This window comes from Protopterus annectens, chromosome 13.part0 (assembly GCF_019279795.1).
Source record: "Protopterus annectens isolate FY-2018-M chromosome 13.part0, PAN1.0, whole genome shotgun sequence".
Lineage (NCBI taxonomy): Eukaryota > Metazoa > Chordata > Ceratodontiformes > Protopteridae > Protopterus > Protopterus annectens.
The window spans coordinates 717,587,388-717,607,956 of NC_056747.1; the positions used below are offsets into that span (position 1 = coordinate 717,587,388).

Consider the following 20,569-nt stretch of genomic DNA (forward strand, 5'->3'; position numbering starts at 1 on the left):
TTTGTACGTCTATGTGAGAATGATGTGGCTGAATATAGACAAAGAAAAGGGCCAACATTTCCATAATTTAAGCCATAATGAATGGGATAGTGTTGAATGAACTACAGAAAAGGAAAAATACAGCAATCAAGCCAACAGATAAGGGAGGGGCAGTTGTTATTGACTCCCTTAGATATGATGAAAAAAATGGAGGAGATGCTCCGTGACAGATACCTGTCATAGAATAAACAAAAAAGAGCTCAATAAATTGATCATGAATATTCGTGATATTCTGTATGAAAAATTGATGAACAGATCCATTAGTAAGGATTTGTACGATTTTTTTGAAATAGTGCATCCAACGTTACCAACAATTAATGGATTGCCTAAAATTCATAACAGCTGTTTGGATTCACCTGTGTGCCCTATAGTATCTTGGAGAGGATGGGTCACTGAGCCATTGTCCATATATATAGAAGAACTAAAGACACTTTTACCTTATGCACATATAGTCATTAAAGATTCAGCAGACTTTTTGAAACAGCTGTTTGGAGAAATGACACAGAGAAGATCTTACAAAGGCTTGAGGATGGTAACTTTAGATGTAAACAGTCTGTTTACATCTATTCCGAATGATTACGGAATAGAAGCCATTCATGAATTTGCTGGCATGCACAATATTCTATCTGATGTTGGCTTAATACGTAGCCTCTTAGAACTGGTGATTGAAAACAATGTTTTTTTTGTATGGTGACATCTACTATTGGCAGAAATTGGGGGTGGCCGTGGCACCCCCTGTGCCAATAGTTATGCAAATCTTGTACTTGCACAGTGGGAAAAACAGTGGAGTACTGATGCAAGTAATAGATGGAATGGACACATTGTATTCTACAATAGATTTGTGGATGATGTGTTTTTGATATGGGAAGGTGATGAGTCCACACTGAAAGAATTTGAAGTCTATTTAACAAGAACCACAATGTTTCTGAAATTTGATATAAAAACATCTGACAAGGAAATTGAATTTTTAGATGCAAAACTATTTTTGGATGATGAAAAGAGGATTGATACATCATTATTCAGGAAGCTTATGTGGTGTAACCATATGCTACATAAATCTAGTATGCACCCCTGATATATTTCGAAATATAGTTAAACCAAGTTACTAGAATATCTAAGCTGTGTACCAAAGACAAGGATTTTCTGGATGAACAAAAAAGCTTATTGATAATTTTGTGAAGAGAGGCTATAACAGGAGAGACAAAGAAATCAATCCTAAGGAAGCAATGAACTATACGATCTCAGAAAGGACAGACTTATTATTCGGCGCAAGTTAGCACAGATGCACAGAATTCCGTAGCCAATGAGAACAACAATTTGAGGTGTTTACATACATATAGCACTGATGACTCTATTTGTCAAATTATCAGGAAATATTGGTCGATTTTAACCTCAGACAGTAAAATCAGAGAAGTAGTTGGAGACAATTCCTGCTTTTTGCTTAAAAACAAAAATAATCTCAAAAGACTGTTACGTTTATAATAATGAAGCTTATGCAAATGATGGAATGAGTATGAATGCCCAGCACCATAGAAGAACAGGCACCTTTAGATGTGGATTTTGCAAGGCATGTGCCTTAATCGACACCACTAACACCTTTATGCATCCTACTACAGGGAAGAATTTCTCTTATTATGGTTATGCAAACTGTACAAGTAAAAATATCTACATAGCAACATGTACATCATGTTCAGCCTACTACGCAGGCAAAACTAATAGGATGTTCAAAGAATGTATTCTTCGACCATCAATCAGATATTAAAAATAAAGTGGAAACGAATGCTCTGTATAGTCACTTACGTGCAAATAAAGAACATTTCTTTAAATTTATGGCTTTGTTTCGAGTTCATGAAACACCATGAGGTGGTGAGTTATCTAATCAAACTGAAATCGTAGAAGCCAAATGGATTATGAACTTGCAAGCTGATCAACCACCAGAACTAAATGGTGTAGTCCCTTTAAAGCCTATACTAAAAGGAATAGCCTTAAAAGGAAGGAGATGAGATAACTCCCCTTGTGGGTGTGTATGATTTGAAGTACTTGATTGGAAGTTACTAGTACAGTTGCAATTGGCTCTCTGATGTTCTTAAATGGGTGTTTTATGCCTGGCTTTCAAGGATTTGAAAAAGGTTTATACCGAAAGCGCTTGCCCAGGTTCATTGCAAGCCAGAGTTTTAATTATTTTAATAGTTTTGTTTTAACTTGTATCAGATTTGGTGGTAGACTTGATGTTCATCGTGCCTACAGCTGCAGTCATAACAGATGGGTTCTCCTGCCGTCAGGCGGGTCCTCGGTCGGCCGAATACCAAAGTCTAGGTCCGGCGTCGGTTGTCGTCGCTTTCTTTCCTGACATCAGTGCGACAGGGGTATATAAGACACAGCCGACGCCATTTTCTTCAGTCTTTTTTGCCGCGGTGCCCGAAGCAAAAGCAGTTCGCAAGTGGCGGTCGGCCAGCTCCTGAAATTACGAAAATTTGGAAACCGAAGTCTTCTTTAAAGCTAAGTACCCCGTTGGGGAAACTTTTCTTGCCTCAGACGATGTCAGACAAAGTTAACAATTGTATTTCTTGTGGGAAGCAAATACTGCGTAAGGATTTCCATTCCCTTTGTATACCTTGTTTAGGCCCAGACCACGACGTCTCGGGCTGTCGCTTTTGTGCTTTCAATAAACGCACGATTAAGCGTCGGGCGTAGTTCGCCCAGCACCTTTTTGGTAAAGCTTTTAATTATAAAATGTTGTCGGAGACTCCGACTACCATTTTGTCCAAAAAACGCAAGGACAAAGACCGACACGCGAGGTCCGCGGTCTCCACCGACACCACGCCAAAACCGACTACACGTGGTCCGGTTCTCAGCGAGGCGCCTACACAGCCCCTGACTACCGACTACACTTTTCTGGTGGTGTCTTCTGTAACAGAGACCGCAGGTGCCTCGGCCCATACCCTGACTACAGCTACCGAAGCCACTGTGAGTGTTGAGCCTCTTAATGTGGACAGGTCCACTTCCACCCATGGTGTCTTCAGACCCTCATCTTCCTTTTCCATAAAGGCCTTTACTAAGTCCAAACCAGCCATGCATCCCAAGAGGCCTGTTGCACAGGGCCCATCTCCAGGTCCCATGCCTAAAAAGCAGATGCTCAAAATGGCTGAGGATTTAATTACTCTTATCAGGGGTTCCCAACCCCCTCCGGACAAGAGAACCAGAGGGGAGGAAGATTCTCCCTCTTCTGACCAGGGCTCCATTTTTCAGAACATTCTGATGAAGAGGAACACTCGTACTCCCCTTTTGAAGATTCTGATGCAGAGCAGTCCATTCCTTCTGTATCTCCCCCAGAGGATTTTTCTTTCGGGGAAACCTTGCATACCTTGAGGGAACACTTCCATTGGGAAGGCCAAGATTTTTCAGATTCCAAGAAAAGACTTAGGGAATTTCTTTTGATACCTCAGCACAGACCTCTGGCGATTCCTCCTGTCTTGGACATACTTGATGATGTTTACTCGGAGGCTTGCCTTAATCTGGATTCCCTGCCTCCTGCCCCAGTCAAGCCTGATAGGTACTACAGAGTTCCTAACTCACACCAATTTCTTTACAAAAGCCATAATGCTGACCCTGAAACCATTTCTCAAAGCCCCAAGGGAATGAAGGCCTCTACTGCTAAGAATCCATTACCTTCCGAAAGAGAGTCTAGATCCTTAGAAAGGTGGGGAAAAAGGTATATACCTCGGCCACCCTAGCCATGAGGGCCTTAAATTGTCAGTTCCATATGCTTAAATATCAGCAGTTTCTGTTATCACAATTAAGGAATAAAATGTCACAACCTGAACAACCAGATTTGAAGGAGTTGCAGGATATGATGCATAGTGCAGAACAAGTGGGTAAACACACCTTACAATGTGGCTATGATGCTCTAGAGGCCTCAAGTAGAGCTGCTGTTACAGGATCAGTCATTCGTAGACATGCCTGGCTTAGGGAACAAACCTTGCCTGATCATGTTAAAGCTAAACTACTAGATGCTCCTTTACAAAAGGATTTATTATTTGGTACTAATGCTGAGGAGATACTATGGAAAATGGAAGAAAAAGCTAAATCTATGCAAACAGTCAAAGCTTTTCTACAGGTACAACCACCACGTTTTAGCAGGAATTGGCCTTCAAAAAACTGGTCCTTTCCAGCCACGGACAAGCCCCATAGAGGTAGATACAGACGCACAAGGGGCAGAGGACAATCTCAAGGATCATATAGAGGCAGACAATGGCAAACCCCAGCACCAAGAGGTGGCGAAGACAGTGCACAACAATACAGGAAACAAACCCAATGACTTTTCCCTTTGCATGCCAAGCAAGTCTTAGCTGGCAGCACCCTTGGGAGGAAAGCTGACATTATTTTCAAAAAATTGGCATATTATCACAACAGACAAATGGATCCTGGACATTATAAACAGAGGCTACAGATTTCATTTTCACACTCTTCCAAAAATGAGAGGCATGCCGAACCTGCCACACAATCAAAGGGCAGAGGCTCAAATACAAATTTCAAAGCTCATGGACATGAAAGCTATTCAACAGGTACCTACCCACGAACAAGGCCAAGGTTTTTATTCCAAACTATTCCTGGTACTAAGGAAGGGAACCGATTGGAGACCCATTTTGGACTTATCCATCCTAAACACATTTCTACTGCACAAAATTCAAGATGCTCACCTTACAGCAGCTTCTTCCCATGCTGGGCAAGGAGTCTTGGCTGGTAACATTGGACCTCAAGGAGGCATACCTGCATGTCCCAATCAGACAAAGCTGCAGAAGATACCTCAGATTTCTTGCAGGTTCAATCCACTATCAATTCTCTGCATTGCCCTTTGGCTTATCTACTGCACCCAGAGTATTCACGAAATGCCTGCCATCAGTAATTGCCTACTGCAGACTTCAAGGGATACAAATTTACCCTTATTTGGATGATTGCCTGATCCAAGCGGACAGCAAACACATACTTCTGGAACATCTGGCTTATGTAACACGGTTATTGAATTCTCTGGGATACAGAGTCAATAAAGAGAAATCCAGGCTAACACCATCTCAGAAAATAATTTTCCTGGGTGCCAACTTGGACACAAACACCCAGATGGCCTATCTTACGCCAGAAAAACAGGTGCAGCTAACTCAGTACTTCAAAATACTAGCAAATTGTACCAGGCTAACTGCAGGGAAAATCCTGCAGGCTCTGGGCTTCATGGCATCTTGCATTCTTCTAATCCCATGTGCAAAGTTGCATATGAGGAAACTTCAGTGGTGCCTAAAAAACCTATGGTCTCAACACAGCCACAGTTTGGAAACAATAATACCACTAATCCCATGTTTGCAAAAGGAATTTCTATGGTGGGCCCAAGCATGCCAAACAAACACAGGTCTACCATTCTGCAAGCCTCAAGCAAATCAAGTCATCACAACAGATGCCTCAGACTACGCCTGGGGGGCACACATGACAGACAGGTGCATTCAGGGCAAATGGTCCCAAAAGGAAAAGCACCTTCACATCAATCAAAAGGAAATGCTAGCAGTGATAAATGCAATTACAGCTTTCAAGGACCTCCTGCATCCAGGGCAATTATTGATAAGAACAGACAACATCACAGTAATGTGGTACATAAACAAACAAGGAGGAACACATTCATACCCCCTGTGCAGGCTGGCCATGTCACTTTGGAACTTGGCTCTGGAATGGCAAATCGAGCTTCAAGCACAGTACCTGCCAGGTTTGGAAAACTCACTGGCAGACAATCTAAGCAGAAATATGACAGACCCGCACGAATGGAAGTTGCATCCTCAAGTGTTTACAAATATAATCCAAGCGTGGGGAAGGCCAGGCATAGATCTCTTTGCCTCCCACAGGAATCATCAATTGACAAAATTCTGCTCAAGGACATTCCACCCAAAGGCCTGGAGAGTGGACGCCCTTTCTTTCAGTTGGGCAGCACGGACAGTTTACGCCTTCCCTCCTTTGCCTCTTCTGCCCAAGGTGCTCTTGAAAGCAAGAGCAGACAGACCGAAGATGATACTGATTGCTCCAGACTGGCCAAGACAACACTGGTACCCACTCCTGAGGAGCCTAACACATTCTCCTCCCTGGACCCTACCTCTAATGCCTCTTCCTCTACTGACTCAGCACAGCTACAAAACTCTTCACAGTCAGCTGAAAACACTCAATCTGGCTGCATGGAAAATTCCTTAACACCACAACAGACCCTACTACCCAAGGAGGTGCAGGATGTCATTTTGGAGGCCGAAAGGCTTACTCCGCAAAATGGAAACGGTTTGGCGCTTGGAATGAGAAAAAAGGCCAGGATCCTAGAAAAACAGTGGACTTTCATTTTCCTCCATCAAAATCCATGCCTCAGCCATTTCTGCAGAATACAACACTGACCCACCCTTATTCTCTCATCCACTCTTAAGACAGTTCCTCAGATGGGCTAAGAATATAAGACCTCCAAGGAAACAACCAATACCAGCCTGGGATCTTAATTACATTCTAGAAAAATTAAAATTGCCTCCCTTTGAACCAGCTGCCTCAACAGATTTGCAATATTTGTCCTGGAAAACAGCTTTTCTTCTGGCCATTACCTCAGCTCGTAGGGTTTCGGAACTACAAGCACTCATGGCTGTGCAGCCCTTTCTCATCTTCCATCAGGACAGGGTTTCCCTATGAACCAACCCGTCATTTATGCCTAAGGTAGTATCCAGGGTAGCTTTAAATCAAGCCATACACTTACCTACCTTTTACCCCAATCCTCAAAACAAAGGGGAAAGGCTGCTGCATTCCTTAGACATCCATAGACAGCTACGTTACTATTTGGACAGAACAAAGCCTTTCAGGAAATCAGAACAACTCTTTGTGTCCTATGCTGTAGGAGCTCAAGGGAAGCCAATTTCCAAACAGACAATTTCGAAATGGATAGGCCACTGCATACGGTTTTGTTACTCCTTTCATGGTAAATCTGTACCTGCATGCATCAGATCCCACTCCACAAGGGCCACAGCTACCTCTGCAGCCTTCCTCAGAGGAGTCCCTACCAAAGATATTTTGGAGGTAGCCACTTGGAGTTCTGTGCATACCTTCACTAAACACTACCACCTACCTTTATACTCCAAAACTAGAGCAGGCTTTGCCACTGCTGTGTTGCAGGGCATTCTGGCTTCTCCCAGTTCCACCTAGTGCCTACCACCCTGTGCGTAGCTTTGGGATTCTACCCATCTGTTATGACTGCATCTGTATGCACGATGAACATAGTACAGTTTTGTACCTACCATAAATGTAGATGTTCGAGTGCTAATACAGCTGCAGTCCAGTTTTCCCTCCCACCTTCCCCTCTGGATACAGACCTAGTGGCTAACACCTCATCTTACTTCTTGATTGGATTATCCTTCTATGATGTATTTGCTTGCAACTACTGGTTTTTGATTATATTGCAATGCATGATTATATATTAGATATATATATATATATATATATATATATATATATATATATATATATTTTTTTTATATATATTGCCTTCCTTATGGGGGCACCTGACATCTGGGGCAAGAAAGACTGAAGAAAATGGCGTTGGCTGTGTCTTATATACCCCTGTCGCACTGACGTCAGGAAAGAAAGCGACGACAACCGACGCCGGACCTAGACTTTGGAATTCGGCCGACCGAGGACCCGCCTGACGGCAGGAGAACCCATCTGTTATGACTGCAGCTGTATTAGCACTCGAACATCTACATTTATGGTAGGTACAAAACTGTAATTTCCTTTGCCTGCTTTCTACGTTGAATAGTATGCCTTTGGTGGTGCGACTTTCTTGTTTTTCTGTTTACCAGAAATACTGGATGAGCAAATTGGTATAACTAAAGAAATGATTTTTTTGTGTCATGAGACAGAATCTGAATTGCCCAGACATAGTAAGACCTTGCTGAATATAATTATGCTGGCTGTCAAAAAAAGAAGTTACTAAAAAATGGAAATCTGAGTCTAAACCAACTGTACTAGAAGTAGTGAATATAGTAACAGAGATAAAACAACTGGAAACGGGATCATTAGAAAAGGTTGGAGCAAATTGCATAGACAAATTGTGAATTATAGGAACAATACATGCAGAATAACATTTTGGAGGAGAAATGAGGTTTAAAAGAAGGCTGGATTTGAATGACCTATGTAATGCTTGACTGACAGTGAATGGATATATTGTAAGTGTTGTATAATGTTTGCAATTAAAAATAAGTCCATATGGCATGTTTTCATTTATATAAATGTATAATTTCCTATGTCATAAGTGATGATTTAGTAAAGATATTTCTTGTTTTAAAAATTATTATAGCAGCTACTTTCTGGGCAAGACATTCATAGTTCTCGCTTCAGATTATAAAAAGGGAACTGCTCACCCCCCCCCCCTTTTAAAATCTTGCAGCCTGATGACACAGCACAGAGGTATCTTTGTACATCCTAATCCCATTAGCCTCATATTAATTGCGTCGAGGTCAGGTCCATGATCCCCTCACTGTACTCTACGCCTACCACTTGTGCTGGCCATTCTGCAAGAATCTTGCAAACCTCTAGTTAAAATAAATCTTTCCTAATCATCCAGTAAAGAAAGCCAAATGTGCAGCTGATCCTCCATTAGTCAACATGTATGTTTAATACAGGACGTCTTTTAAAGTGCACCTTTTTCAGCATATGCAGCCATTTGTTGTCTTTCCACCTGCCGTGGAATCTTATTTCACAAGGTGGTATTCTACCTAAGAACCCCTCCCAAAATAAGTCATTTTTTTCATAAAAGGAAACAGACCACTTAACCTACAAAACATTTCTAACTTGTTAGCTGTTTTTATGATAAACGCAAAAAAAAAAAAACCTTGGGAAAGTTAGGGCCTATTCTGCTAGTTCAACAGCTAATACTGCAGACATTTTCAGAAATGTATCAGCTCATATTGTCTAAAGCAATTGCATGGGTCATCCTTTCATACATTTTTAAGCCATTACAGGTCGTGTGTGCACTCTAAAGACAGAGCAGAATTTGCTTGGGCAGTTCTCAGAGGATGCTTTTTTAGACTGTATTTATGGGCTCTAGAGAATGCCACACAACTTGGTAGTCTTTCAAGTCATAGATGGTTTCTTACATTATTGGTCCTTATAATGTACATAGTATATTTGAGTGAGATATTTGCATAACAGTAGTTTTATACATAAAATTGTTGACACACGGTAGGTTTCTAACCTCCACTTTCAATTTGGCAACTGAAATATTTTTTTCATAGTTCTGCTTTGTATTTTTTATTTATTTACTTTTAAACATGGGGGATTATGATTGGATCTCCTGTTATTGCAAGCTTGTGTGTTTGAGACATAGATACCTAGAAATTCACCTTGGGAGCAAAGCTAATGGCAATAGCACCCGTTTACGTCGATGCGGTCAGGTAAGTCTGATAATTTTAAGACAGAAGATTGAGGTCTGTCTGCAGTTGGATTATAGATTGCATAAGCTATTCCTACAGTACTTTTTCACTTAAATATTCTTTTTATGCAGATTTGACACGAGCTGTTAATGCACTACCTCAGAATATGACGTCGCAAATGTTTAATGCCATTGCAGCAGTGACTGGCCAGGGACAGAATGCAAATACCACTCCAGCACAGTGGGCATCCAGTCAGTATGGCTACAGTGGAGGAGGAGGAGGAGGAGGCGGTGGCAGTGCCTACCACGTAAGAAAGTTTCCTGCATTGTTCACCTTTGTTTCTTGCGTGACATGTGTTCTGTAAATTTTATTCAGTGATTTATTTAAAATAATACCAGCTCCCTCTAATTATACTGACTTTGTTTGGACTAGTGAATTAATTTGCCAACTTTGGTTAGTATATTGACATTCTTTGTTGGAATGTCTCTGCAGACGTTTTCTTAACTGAAACTAGTGGTGTGCTTTTTTAATTGTGTGCCAGTGACTAATTCTCTGACCATTTCTGCATCCTTTTGGAGTCATACAATTTACCTGACTAAAAATCCAGCCAGCTTTGAAAAATGCTGTTTGTGTCTGCTTGTGATAATCAGTTTAAAGGCCTGATACAAATGGGTAGATTTCAGCCATGATGACATCGGCTGTATGGCAACATGAGAAAACAATGTACTAGTAATACAATAATCAAAGAAACAGTGCTTTTATTTTAAGGGCACTGGGGTATAAAAATTAAGACAACAGAATATAGTTCTTGTACATAGATACAATGTTATGTGATGTAAGGTACAGGTAGCTCATAAAAAGACTTTGACAAAAACTCACAGCATCAGTAGGCTGTAAAACAGAAGGAAGAAAATCATGGCAAAAATTATGAGGTGCAGCACCCAGCAGGATAAAAAGCACTTGCATCAAACTATAAAAAGAAGTCGGAGGACAAATAAAATCTACCAAAGCCAAATTTGAAGTAAATTTGGCCTCCCAGGCCAAGGTCAGCCACAAGGCATTTGTTAGTTATGTCCACAATCTGAAAGGCAGTGCACAATTGTGTCCAGAGCTTGTTGTTAATGGAACCACCTGTACTGAGCCAGAAGATATAGCAAGCTTACTGGCCAAAAAATTCAGCTCCAACTTTACCCCCCTCTCTCCTCCTCAACCTTCTCTCAGGAAATACCGTCAAGTGTAACTTTCCCTGATATCACGAGGGAACAGGTCCTTAGTGTTCTGTCTAAGGTCAAGAACACTGCAACAGTGAGACCAGACAATATCCCAGGATGCCTTCTAAATAGCATAAAACATGGCCTATCACGCTGTCTGGAATTACTATCTAATTGTAGCCTCCAAACAGGCTTCGTGCCTCATATGTGTTTACTAGGCTAATGACGACAAGGGCCTTTTTAAGCCTAGCCATGCATCCCAAATCTCTGACAAGATCTGATACCCTTATTAAGTGTAAGCATGAGCTTGGAAGATGAACCATTTGCAAGTTACTTGTTTGCATCAGAGACATAGGTGCAAATTGAGGGATGAAGTTCCGGTTTCCCATCCAATTGTCCAAGTTGCACTTGAATTGGTTTAGGAAGGAACTCTGATTCACATGGGTGGGGAGCCTATTCCATACATGGGATAGTCTCTGAGTTACATACGGATCTCTCCAGCAGGTCCTGTTTGTCACAGGCAAGGTTTAAGTCTTTAGAATGGGTAGTTCTGGTAATGTTTGTTTTGTGGATATACAGGAGGTCCATCAAAGTGGGGCCTGACAGTGCCCTGTATGCCAGGCATAGATCTCCCCTCAAAAGCCTGTAGGAGACCGAATATAGGGATAAGGCCTTGAGATGGTCTGCATAGGACATATTACTTATGCCCTGTATTCTTTTAGTTAGGAACTTCTGTGGACGTTCCAGTTGTTGGATATGCCTGGTTAGGTACATACCAAAGTGGGCACTGTGCTCGGTGATAGTTCTGATGAATGCTGAATACAGCGGAACAATGACCTCCTTGGACGTAGATGCCATGCCTTTGTTCATAAGTTGTGCAACATAGAATGATTTCCTCACCACTGTAGACACATGATGATCAAAGGCTAGATTACTATCTATGTGTGTCCCTAAGTCCCTGACTACTGGGTCAACTCTAAGGGTTGTGTTTTCAATATGATATTTACCAGGGATGGATGACTTCCCAAAGGATATTATTATGCATTTCTTGGCATTTAGTTTTGGTCCATGACTCTGACACCAGTTGTAGGTCTGTGTCAGCCCCTCCTGGAGAAGATTTGTGTCAGTGTGAGATTCAGTGACAGCTCCTAATTTGCAATCATCTCCAAATTTAGTCAGCCAGAGACCACTGACATTGGTCTTGACTTCTGAGAAGTAAATGCCATAAAGGAGCGGTCCAAGGACTGATCCCTGGGTGACTCCACTTGTGACTGGCTTCTTTGTAGAGGTAGACTCCCCACCTCAAACTTCCTGGGTCCTGTCTATGAGCTAGTTGGCTATTCACCGGGTGGCATACAGATTTGTACCTAACCTCTTGAGGTTGTCAACAATGCCCGAGTGTCATATTGTGTCAAATGCCTTGACCAGGTCAAAGTAGGCATTTTGAACGATTTTTGCCCTCATCCATTGCTTTGGTGACCGTCTCAAAGAAGTCCACCAGGATGAGTAGGCATGATCTCCCCTTGATGAAACCAAACTGGATTGGGTCCAGTGTCTGGAGGTTTACTATATCTCTGCTGATCATCTCCATGATAATTCTTTCCATGGCTTTACATATAAGACTAATGAGACTTATGGGTCTGTAGTTTCCAGGGTTTGTTGATGGCCCACCTTTGTGCAGAGGGATGACTGTTGCCTTTCTTCATTCATGAGGCACGAAGCCTTTTTGGAGGTTTTAGTTATATTAATTCCAGAGGCTCTGATAGGTCATGTTTCATGCTATTTAGAAGACATTCTGGGATATTGTCTTGGCCCATTAATGCAGTGTTCTTGGTCTTAGAGAAAGCATTAAGGACCTGTTCATTAGTGATAGTAGGGAGAGTTGTATTTGATGATATTTCCTGATGGAAGGTTGAGAGGGAGAGAGGGGTAAAGTTGGAGCTGAATTTATCAGCCAGGAGGTTTGCTATATCTTCTGGCTCAGTACAGGTGGCTCCATTTACAGTGAGCTCTGCACACAATTATGTATTGCCTTTGAGGTTACAGACGTAGATAAAGAATGCTTTGTGGTTGTCCTTGGCCTGGGAGGCCAAACTTAGCTCAAATTTGGCTTTGGTAGACTTTATTTGTCATCCGAGTTGTTTAGTTTAATGAGAGAGATTTTATCCTGCTGGGTGCTGCACCTCCTACTTTTTGCCATGATGTTCTTCCTCCTGTTATACATCTGATTGATTTTGTGATTCCACCAGGGTGGCTTGCTTTTTTGAGTTAGTTCTGTACTTTTTCCTGGTGGGTACAGCTGCCTCTGACACTATTAACATGCTTGTACAGGGTTTCTTTGAACAGTTTTGCATAGGCAGAAGTGTTCTCATGGTTAATAGGGGCTTGAAATTTTGCCAGGTTCTCCGTTACAGCCGAGTGCTCCTCCAGGCATTTCTACAGTTACCTCCTACTGCACCTCTAGGCGTCAAATATTATTTTTTCATATTTGCATTAATAATGCCAAACCATGCTGCATACAAGGTATCATAATATTTTATCTTGAAGCATACATGATGATAAACACAATTGTATTGATATTCGACCCCAATCAATGAGTATTTGTTAGAACTGTAAAATAACTTCATTTTTTAAAGGCTCAAACCACACCCACATGGAGTTAAAGGTACACACTCAAAAGAGCTGTATGGGAGGGAATGAGTTAATACCAGGAGGTTAGCCTTAGAATAGTTGCCGAATATTCCCGTTTAGCTGGGAGTCCAGGTTTTATTTTTACTTCAAAGGAGACCATTTTGTGGTCTGACCTTCCCAGGGAAGGCATTACAGTAGGGGATGTGCAGCACTCTCCCATATTAGTGAGAGCCAGATCCAGTGTAGTTGCAGCCCAGGTTGGTGTATTGACCATCTGGTCCAGGGAATTTGTGTTTACAAAATCCAGGAATCTCTGTGCATGTACATTTGATGTTGTATAGGATTCCCAGTTAATAGTGGGGTAATTAAAGTCACCCACAAATATGATATTGGGTTGGATGTTTAGTGTTTCTAGTAAGTTTAAATACATGGCATGGGTTTCCTGGGTCATAGAGGGGGACCTATAGCTTTTTAGGAAGTGGTATCAAATTTTACCTATGGTGATTTGAACATGGAGTAGCTCAAGTAGATTGTTCTGTCTGACCAGCCTTGAAGTATATTTATTTTTGATGTAAATAGACACACCTCCACCTTTAGTCCCTGCCTGTTAAGTAGCTGGTTTAAATATGTGGAAGGCATTATAACCCTGCACTGTTGGTGTGCTGTCCACGGCTTTAAACCACTTCTCTGAGACCGCACATACATCAGCATTCTCTAGGGTCAAGAGACTTTCCAGGGAGTGGAGCTTTTTGTTTAAGCACCTAGCATTGAGCAGTAATACCTTTAGATTTTCTTGAATGTTCATCGCGTTACACTGCTGCAGTCATCATACTTGGGTTATCCTGCCGTCAGGCGGTCCCACAGTCGGCCAGAGTTCCAAAGTCTTGGTCTGGCATCGGTTGCTGTCGCTTCTTCCCTGACGTCAGTGCGCAAGGGGTATATAAGATGCATCCGATGCCATTTTCTTCAGTCTTTCTTGCCGCGCGGTGCCCAAAGCAGAAGCAGTTCGCAAGTGCCGGTCGGCCGACTCCTGAGATTTTCAAAGTTGAATTTCAGATCCAAAGTCTTCAATAAAGCTAAGTACCCCGTTGGGGAAACTTTTTTCTTGCCTCAGACCAATGTCAGAAAAAGTTAATAATTGTATTTCTTGTGGAACGCAAATACCTCAGAAGGACTTCCACTCTTACTGTATTCCATGCCTAGGCCCTGATCACGACGTCACTAGTTGTCGGTTTTGTGCTAGATTTAACGAACGTACTATTAAATGGCGTTTTGATTTTGCTTTGCACTACTTTGGCCGAAGGTTCAGTTATACTATGCCGTTGGATCAACCGACGACCGCAATACCGAAAAAACACAAGGATAAGGATAAAGACAGACATCCGCGGTCCAAAACTGACGGCGAAGCCTCTTCTAGGCCAGTTGCCTGTTCTCAGTGAGGCGCTTTCGCAGCCCCTGACACCCGCTACCTCAGAGCCACAGGCCCTCTCCGACTCCCACGTGGAGACAACTAGGCCTCTGGAAATTCAAGGTATTGGGCCTACGGAAACTAATCCCTCAGATGGGTCTGGAGCTGCTGAGCAGTCATCGGCTACTGAGGGTGTTTTCAGACCTTCACAACTTACCATTAAAACTACAGCCAAGACAAAAGTACCACTAAAGACAAAGAAACACGTACAGCATTCTCCTGGACAAGCCTCCATGCCTAAGAAACAGATGCTTAAAATGGCCGAAGACCTCATTACTGTAATCAGGGGTTCCCATCCCCCTCCTGAGAAAAGGCCTAGGCAGGATACAGACTATGATTCCTCTGATCAGGTTTCCATTTCCTCTGATTCCTCTTCAGACCAGGGGTACTCTCTACCTCCCTATGAGGACTCTGATGCTGAAGAATCTATCCCTTCAGCCTCTCCTCCTGAGGATTATTCTTTTGGGAAAACTTTACATACCATGAGTGAGCATTTCCATTAGGAAAGTTAGGATTACTCAGAATCTAAGAAAAGGCTCAGAGATTTCCTTTTATTGCCTCAGCACAGGCCCCTGTTTATTCCACCTGTGCTAGATATTGTGGATGATGTGTTCTCTGAATCCAGCTTATCTCCCAGTTCCTTGCTCCCTGCACCAGCCAAGCCAGATAGGTACTACAGAGTCCCTGACTCTCACAAGTTTCTTTATAAAAACCCTTCTGCTGATCCAGAAACCGTTTCCCGGGGTCCAAAAGGAGTTAAGGCTTCCATTGCAAAAAATCCAGTACCCTCTGACAGAGATCCCAGAGCTTTGGATAGATGGGGAAGAAAGTATACACTTCTGCAAATTTAGCAGTAAGAGCTTTAAATTGCCAGTTTCACATGCTTAAGTACCAACGATATTTAATGGCTCAATTAAAACAGAAAATGCTTGCAAGCTCACAAGCTCCTGATTGTAAAGAAATGCAGGATTTATTGCATGCAGTTGAAGAGGTGGGAAAACATACTCTGCAATGTGGTTTTGATTCTCTAGAGGCCTCTTGTAGAGCCGCAGTTACAGGTTCAGTGATTCGAAGGCATGCTTGGTTAAAAGAATAGAGTTTACCTGATCATGTTAAGGCAGAATTATTGGATGCTCCTTTACAGCATGATACCTTGTTTGGTGTTAAGGCAGAAGAAGTGTTAAAAAAAAATGGAGGATAAAGCTAAATCTATGCAAACAGTCAAAAATTTCTTACAGGTACAGCCACCTCGATTTTAGCAGAAATTGGCCTACAAAAAATTGGTCCTTTCCAGTGTCAGACAGACCACAGAGAGGCAGATACAGACGCCCAAGAGGCAGATCTCAACCCCAAGGCTCAAACACGACGACAGTGGGGGCACCTCAACCTCAAAAGGAGGTGAGGACAAGTCTCAACCTTACAGGAAACAGTCACAATGACTTTCCCCTTCGTACGCCAATCACTTCCCTTTTGGAAGCCCCCTTGGGGGGAAAACTAGCACTTTTTTCTCAAAACTGGCAAACAATCACCCAAGACAAATGGGTTCTAAATATTGTGTCTCAAGGTTACAGGTTCCACTTTCATACTTGACCAAAGCTAAAAAGAATGCCAGACCTGCCACAAAATCAATGGGCAGAGGCACAAAAACAAATTTCAGCCCTCATGGACATGAGAGCTATTCAAAAAGTACCACAGCAGGAACAAGGACAAGGATTTTACTCAAGACTCTTCCTGGTCCCCAGAAAGGACAAGACCTGGAGGCCCATATTAGACCTTTCAATTCTAAATACTTACCTGGATATTCCGAAATTCAAAATGTTGACATTACAGCAGCTTCTACCCATGCTGGGCAAGAACGCTTGGCTTGTTACTCTGGACCTCAAAGAGGCAAATCTGCATGTCCCTATTGGACAAATTTGCAGAAGATACCTCAGATTCAAAGCTGGTACAATGCACTACCAATTCTCTGCACTGCCCTTTGGCTTATCTACTGCGCCCAGGGTCTTCACAAAGTGCCTGGCACCAGTAATTGCATTTTGCAGACAAAAAGGAATTCAAATATATCCATACCTGGACGACTGCCTCATTCAAGCAGAGACAAAGGACATTCTTCTACAGCATCTGGCATTTGTAAAAAGGTTGCTAACTTCTCTAGGGTACACAGTAAACGAAAAGAAGTCAAAATTAGTACCCTCACAACAGATTATATTCCTGGGTGCCAGCTTAAATACAACGGCCCAGATGGCTTACCTCATGCCAGACAAACAGGTTCAACTAACTCAATATTTTCAATTACTGGCAAAAAAGTCCCATTTCCCTGCAAGAAAGATTCTGCAGGCCCTGGGATTCATGGCATCCTGCGTACTACTAATACCATATGCCAGACTGCATATGAGGAAACTACAATGATACCTAAAAAGTGTATGGACTCAGCACTCTCACAGTTTAGAAACAATAATACCACCGATTCCCTGCCTACAACAGGAGTTTCAATGGTGGGCACAGGCATGTCACCTAAACAAGGGTCAGCCTTTCACCCTACCCACAGCCAGGCAGACTCTAACAACAGATGCTTCGGATTACGCCTGGGGAGCACACATGGCAGGAAAATGCATTCAGGGCAAGTGGACCACACACCAGATGCATCTTCACATCAATCAAAAAGAGATGTTGGCTGTGCAAAATGCCCTAACACCTTTCAAGGACCTTCTGCATCCAGGACAATTATTATTAAAGACAGACAACACCACAGTAATGTGGTACATAAACAAGCAAAGGGGGGCACTCATTCTTACCCCCTATGCAGGCAAGCCATGACCTTGTGGAACACAGCTCTAACGTACCAAGTTCACCTGCAAGCACAATTCCTGCCAGGAAAGAAAAATACTCTGCCAGACGATCTAAGCAGAAATATCATGGACCCTCACGAATGGAAATTGAATCCACAAATCTTCAGCATGAAAACGCAGAAATGGGGATGCCCAGACATAGATCTTTTTGCCTCCCCACTGAATTGCCAACTACAAAAATTCTGCACAAGGACTTATCACAAACAAGCATGGAAAGTGGATGCTCTTTTGTTCAGCTGGGAAAACCTAAATGTTTATGCCTTCCCGCCTCTACCTTTCCTTTCAAAGGTACTCCTAAAAGCCAGACAAGAGAAACCACAGATGATCCTGATTGCTTCAGACTGGCCACGTCAGCACTTGTACCCTATCTTAAGGAACCTAGCTCAAGACCCACCATGGATTTTGCCTCAAATTCCACACCTTCTGACTCAACAAAACAATCAGATCCTGCATGGTTAGCTCAAAACCCTAAACCTGGCTGCATGGCAGATTTATTAGTCAAACAGGCAACACCTCTCTCTAAAGCAGTTATGGATGTCATTTTGGAGGCCAGGAGGCCTAGCACCAGGAAAGCTTACTCAGAAAAATGGAAAAGATTCTGCACCTGGAACCAGGCTCAAAGCCTTGACCCTCTTGTTCCAAACATTCCTCAGATTTTACAATACTTAACTGAGATGCTGGACAGAGGCCTATCCTTCTCATCAATTAAAATCCACGCCTCTGCCATTTCAGCACATTACAACACGGATCCTCCTTTATTCTCTCATCCCTTGCTAAAGCAGTACCTCAGAGGGGGCTAAAAACATAAGACTGCCCCAGAGAGCACCAACACCAACTTGGGACCTCAATTTTGTTTTGGAAAAACTGACCCTGCCACCTTTTGAGACAGCCAATCGAAAAGTTTTATCATGGAAAACAGCTCTGCTCCTGGCAGTAACTTCAGCACGAAGAGTCTCAGAGCTACAGGCATTAATGGCAGTGGAACCTTTTATAATTTTTCATCAGGACAGGGTTTCTTTAAGGACAAACCCTACCTTTATGCCAAAGGTGGTATCTTGTGTGGCTCTTAACCAAACCATCCATTTGCCAACTTTTTATCCAAAACCCCAGAATAAAGGGGAGAAACTTCTGCATTCTTTGGACATACACAGACAGCTACCCTTCTACTTGGACAAAACAAAAGCTATCAGGAAAACTGAACAACTGTTTGTAGCATATGCTGCAGGGTCACAGGTCAAGGCTATCTCAAAGCAGACTATATCCAAATGGATAGGACACTGTATTCGTTACTGCTACACGCAGCATGGGAAATCAGTCCCAAATAGCATTAGGCCACATTCCACCAGGGCTACAGCCACTTCAGCGGCCTTTCTCAGAGGAGTACCTACCAAGGAAATTTTGAAGGCTGCAACTTGGAGTTCAGTGCACACCTTTACCAAGCATTACCACCTGCCTCTTTACTCTAAATCCAGGGCAGGTTTTGCCACTGCAGTTCTGCAGGGGCTCATAGCCAGTCCTAACTCTTTATAGACCAGCCACCCAACCTTAGCTTTGGGATTCTACCCAAGAGTGATGACTGCAGCAGTGTAACACGATGAACATAGTACTGTTTTGTACCTACCATAAATGTAGATGTTCGAGTGTTCACACTGCTGCAGTCCAGGTTACCCTCCCTCCATCCCCTCTGAACTAGCTGGCCTTATCTATACCTTTCTATCCTATACAACCTTTGTGGTGTATTTGCTTGTGACTGAAGGTATTGTTTTTATTTTATATGTATTTCCTACCTACTTGGGGGCACCTGACATCTGGGGCAAGAAAAACTGAAGAAAATGGCATCGGGTGCATCTTATATATCCCTGGTGTATTGATGTCAGGGAAGAAGCGACAGCAACCGACGCCGGGCCAAGACTTTGGAACTCTGGCCGACTGCGGGATCGCCTGACGGCAGGATAACCCAAGTGTGATGACTGCAGCAGTGTGAACACTCGAACATCTACATTTATGGTAGGTACAAAACTGTATTTTTTGATTTGCTGTGTTGGAAGTACTCTGTTTGGCATTGCCTACAAAAAGCACTATGGAGGAAGACAGTGTTTTAGCTAATATTTGAAAGCTTAAAGGGGAGAGCTGCAGACCATCCCTGGCAAAACAGCATGGTCTGCTGACCATCTTCTTCCATGCTGACAAATATTGCACCCCCTTAGAATGACACCAGAAACAAAGCCAGTTAATAAAGTTAATCATCTTTTGCTCATATTATGGCGTCATCCTTGGAGAAGGTAAAATGCTCCTCAGTGCTAGGCTTATACCAGCCTAAGACAGACATTCCAAGAGCTCTATGATGTCTCTCTTCATATAGTTTGGGGAGGTATGTCTCAGGTAATTTACTCCCATATGGATTATGACTGAGTCATATTGGTAATTGTGATCCAATGACCTGAGTGCATGCATAATGTGGTGGTTCCTAGCCCCTGATAAGCAACTGACCATAACTTTCTCCTTACTCAGCCTGGTGAGATGGACATCAGTGTCTCTGACAATGGAGTCCCTAATGACTAGAATGTTAGTGTGTGGTGACTTTTCTTATGGGTTTAGAGTTGTAGGTGTATGTGTTGGTGTGTGCGTGCTGTTTTGAAAGAGTGCATTTGGGGCTGCTGAGGGTATTTCTTATGTGTACTTTGTCTTTGTGGTTTAGGAAGATTACATGCAAGTGCCTCAGTATATGTGGGTCTATATGTCTGCTTCGAATTGTGCGTGATGGATGCAGCATGTGTACTACTGACAACCTTATTGACATTAGGAGTACTTTTATGTGAGAGCTTTGCCTCCTATGATGTTGTATAAATACATCTCTCACATACCGTATCAGTTTGAGAATTAACTGGTTGTCAGTAAACATGACAACACAATTTCTACATTGCCTCAGGATGCCCGTAT

At 42.6% G+C, this 20,569-nt stretch overlaps 1 protein-coding gene across 1 annotated transcript in view; it reads left to right on the plus strand.

Moving 5' to 3' along the window:
- Window positions 1-20,569, plus strand: part of SUPT6H (SPT6 homolog, histone chaperone and transcription elongation factor) — a 2,620,423-nt gene that overhangs the window by 2,524,836 nt on the left and 75,018 nt on the right. The window contains exon 34 of the mRNA XM_044054882.1: window positions 9,602-9,777. Coding sequence (XP_043910817.1) covers window positions 9,602-9,777 — 176 coding nt within the window. The remainder of the gene's footprint in view (window positions 1-9,601; window positions 9,778-20,569) is intronic.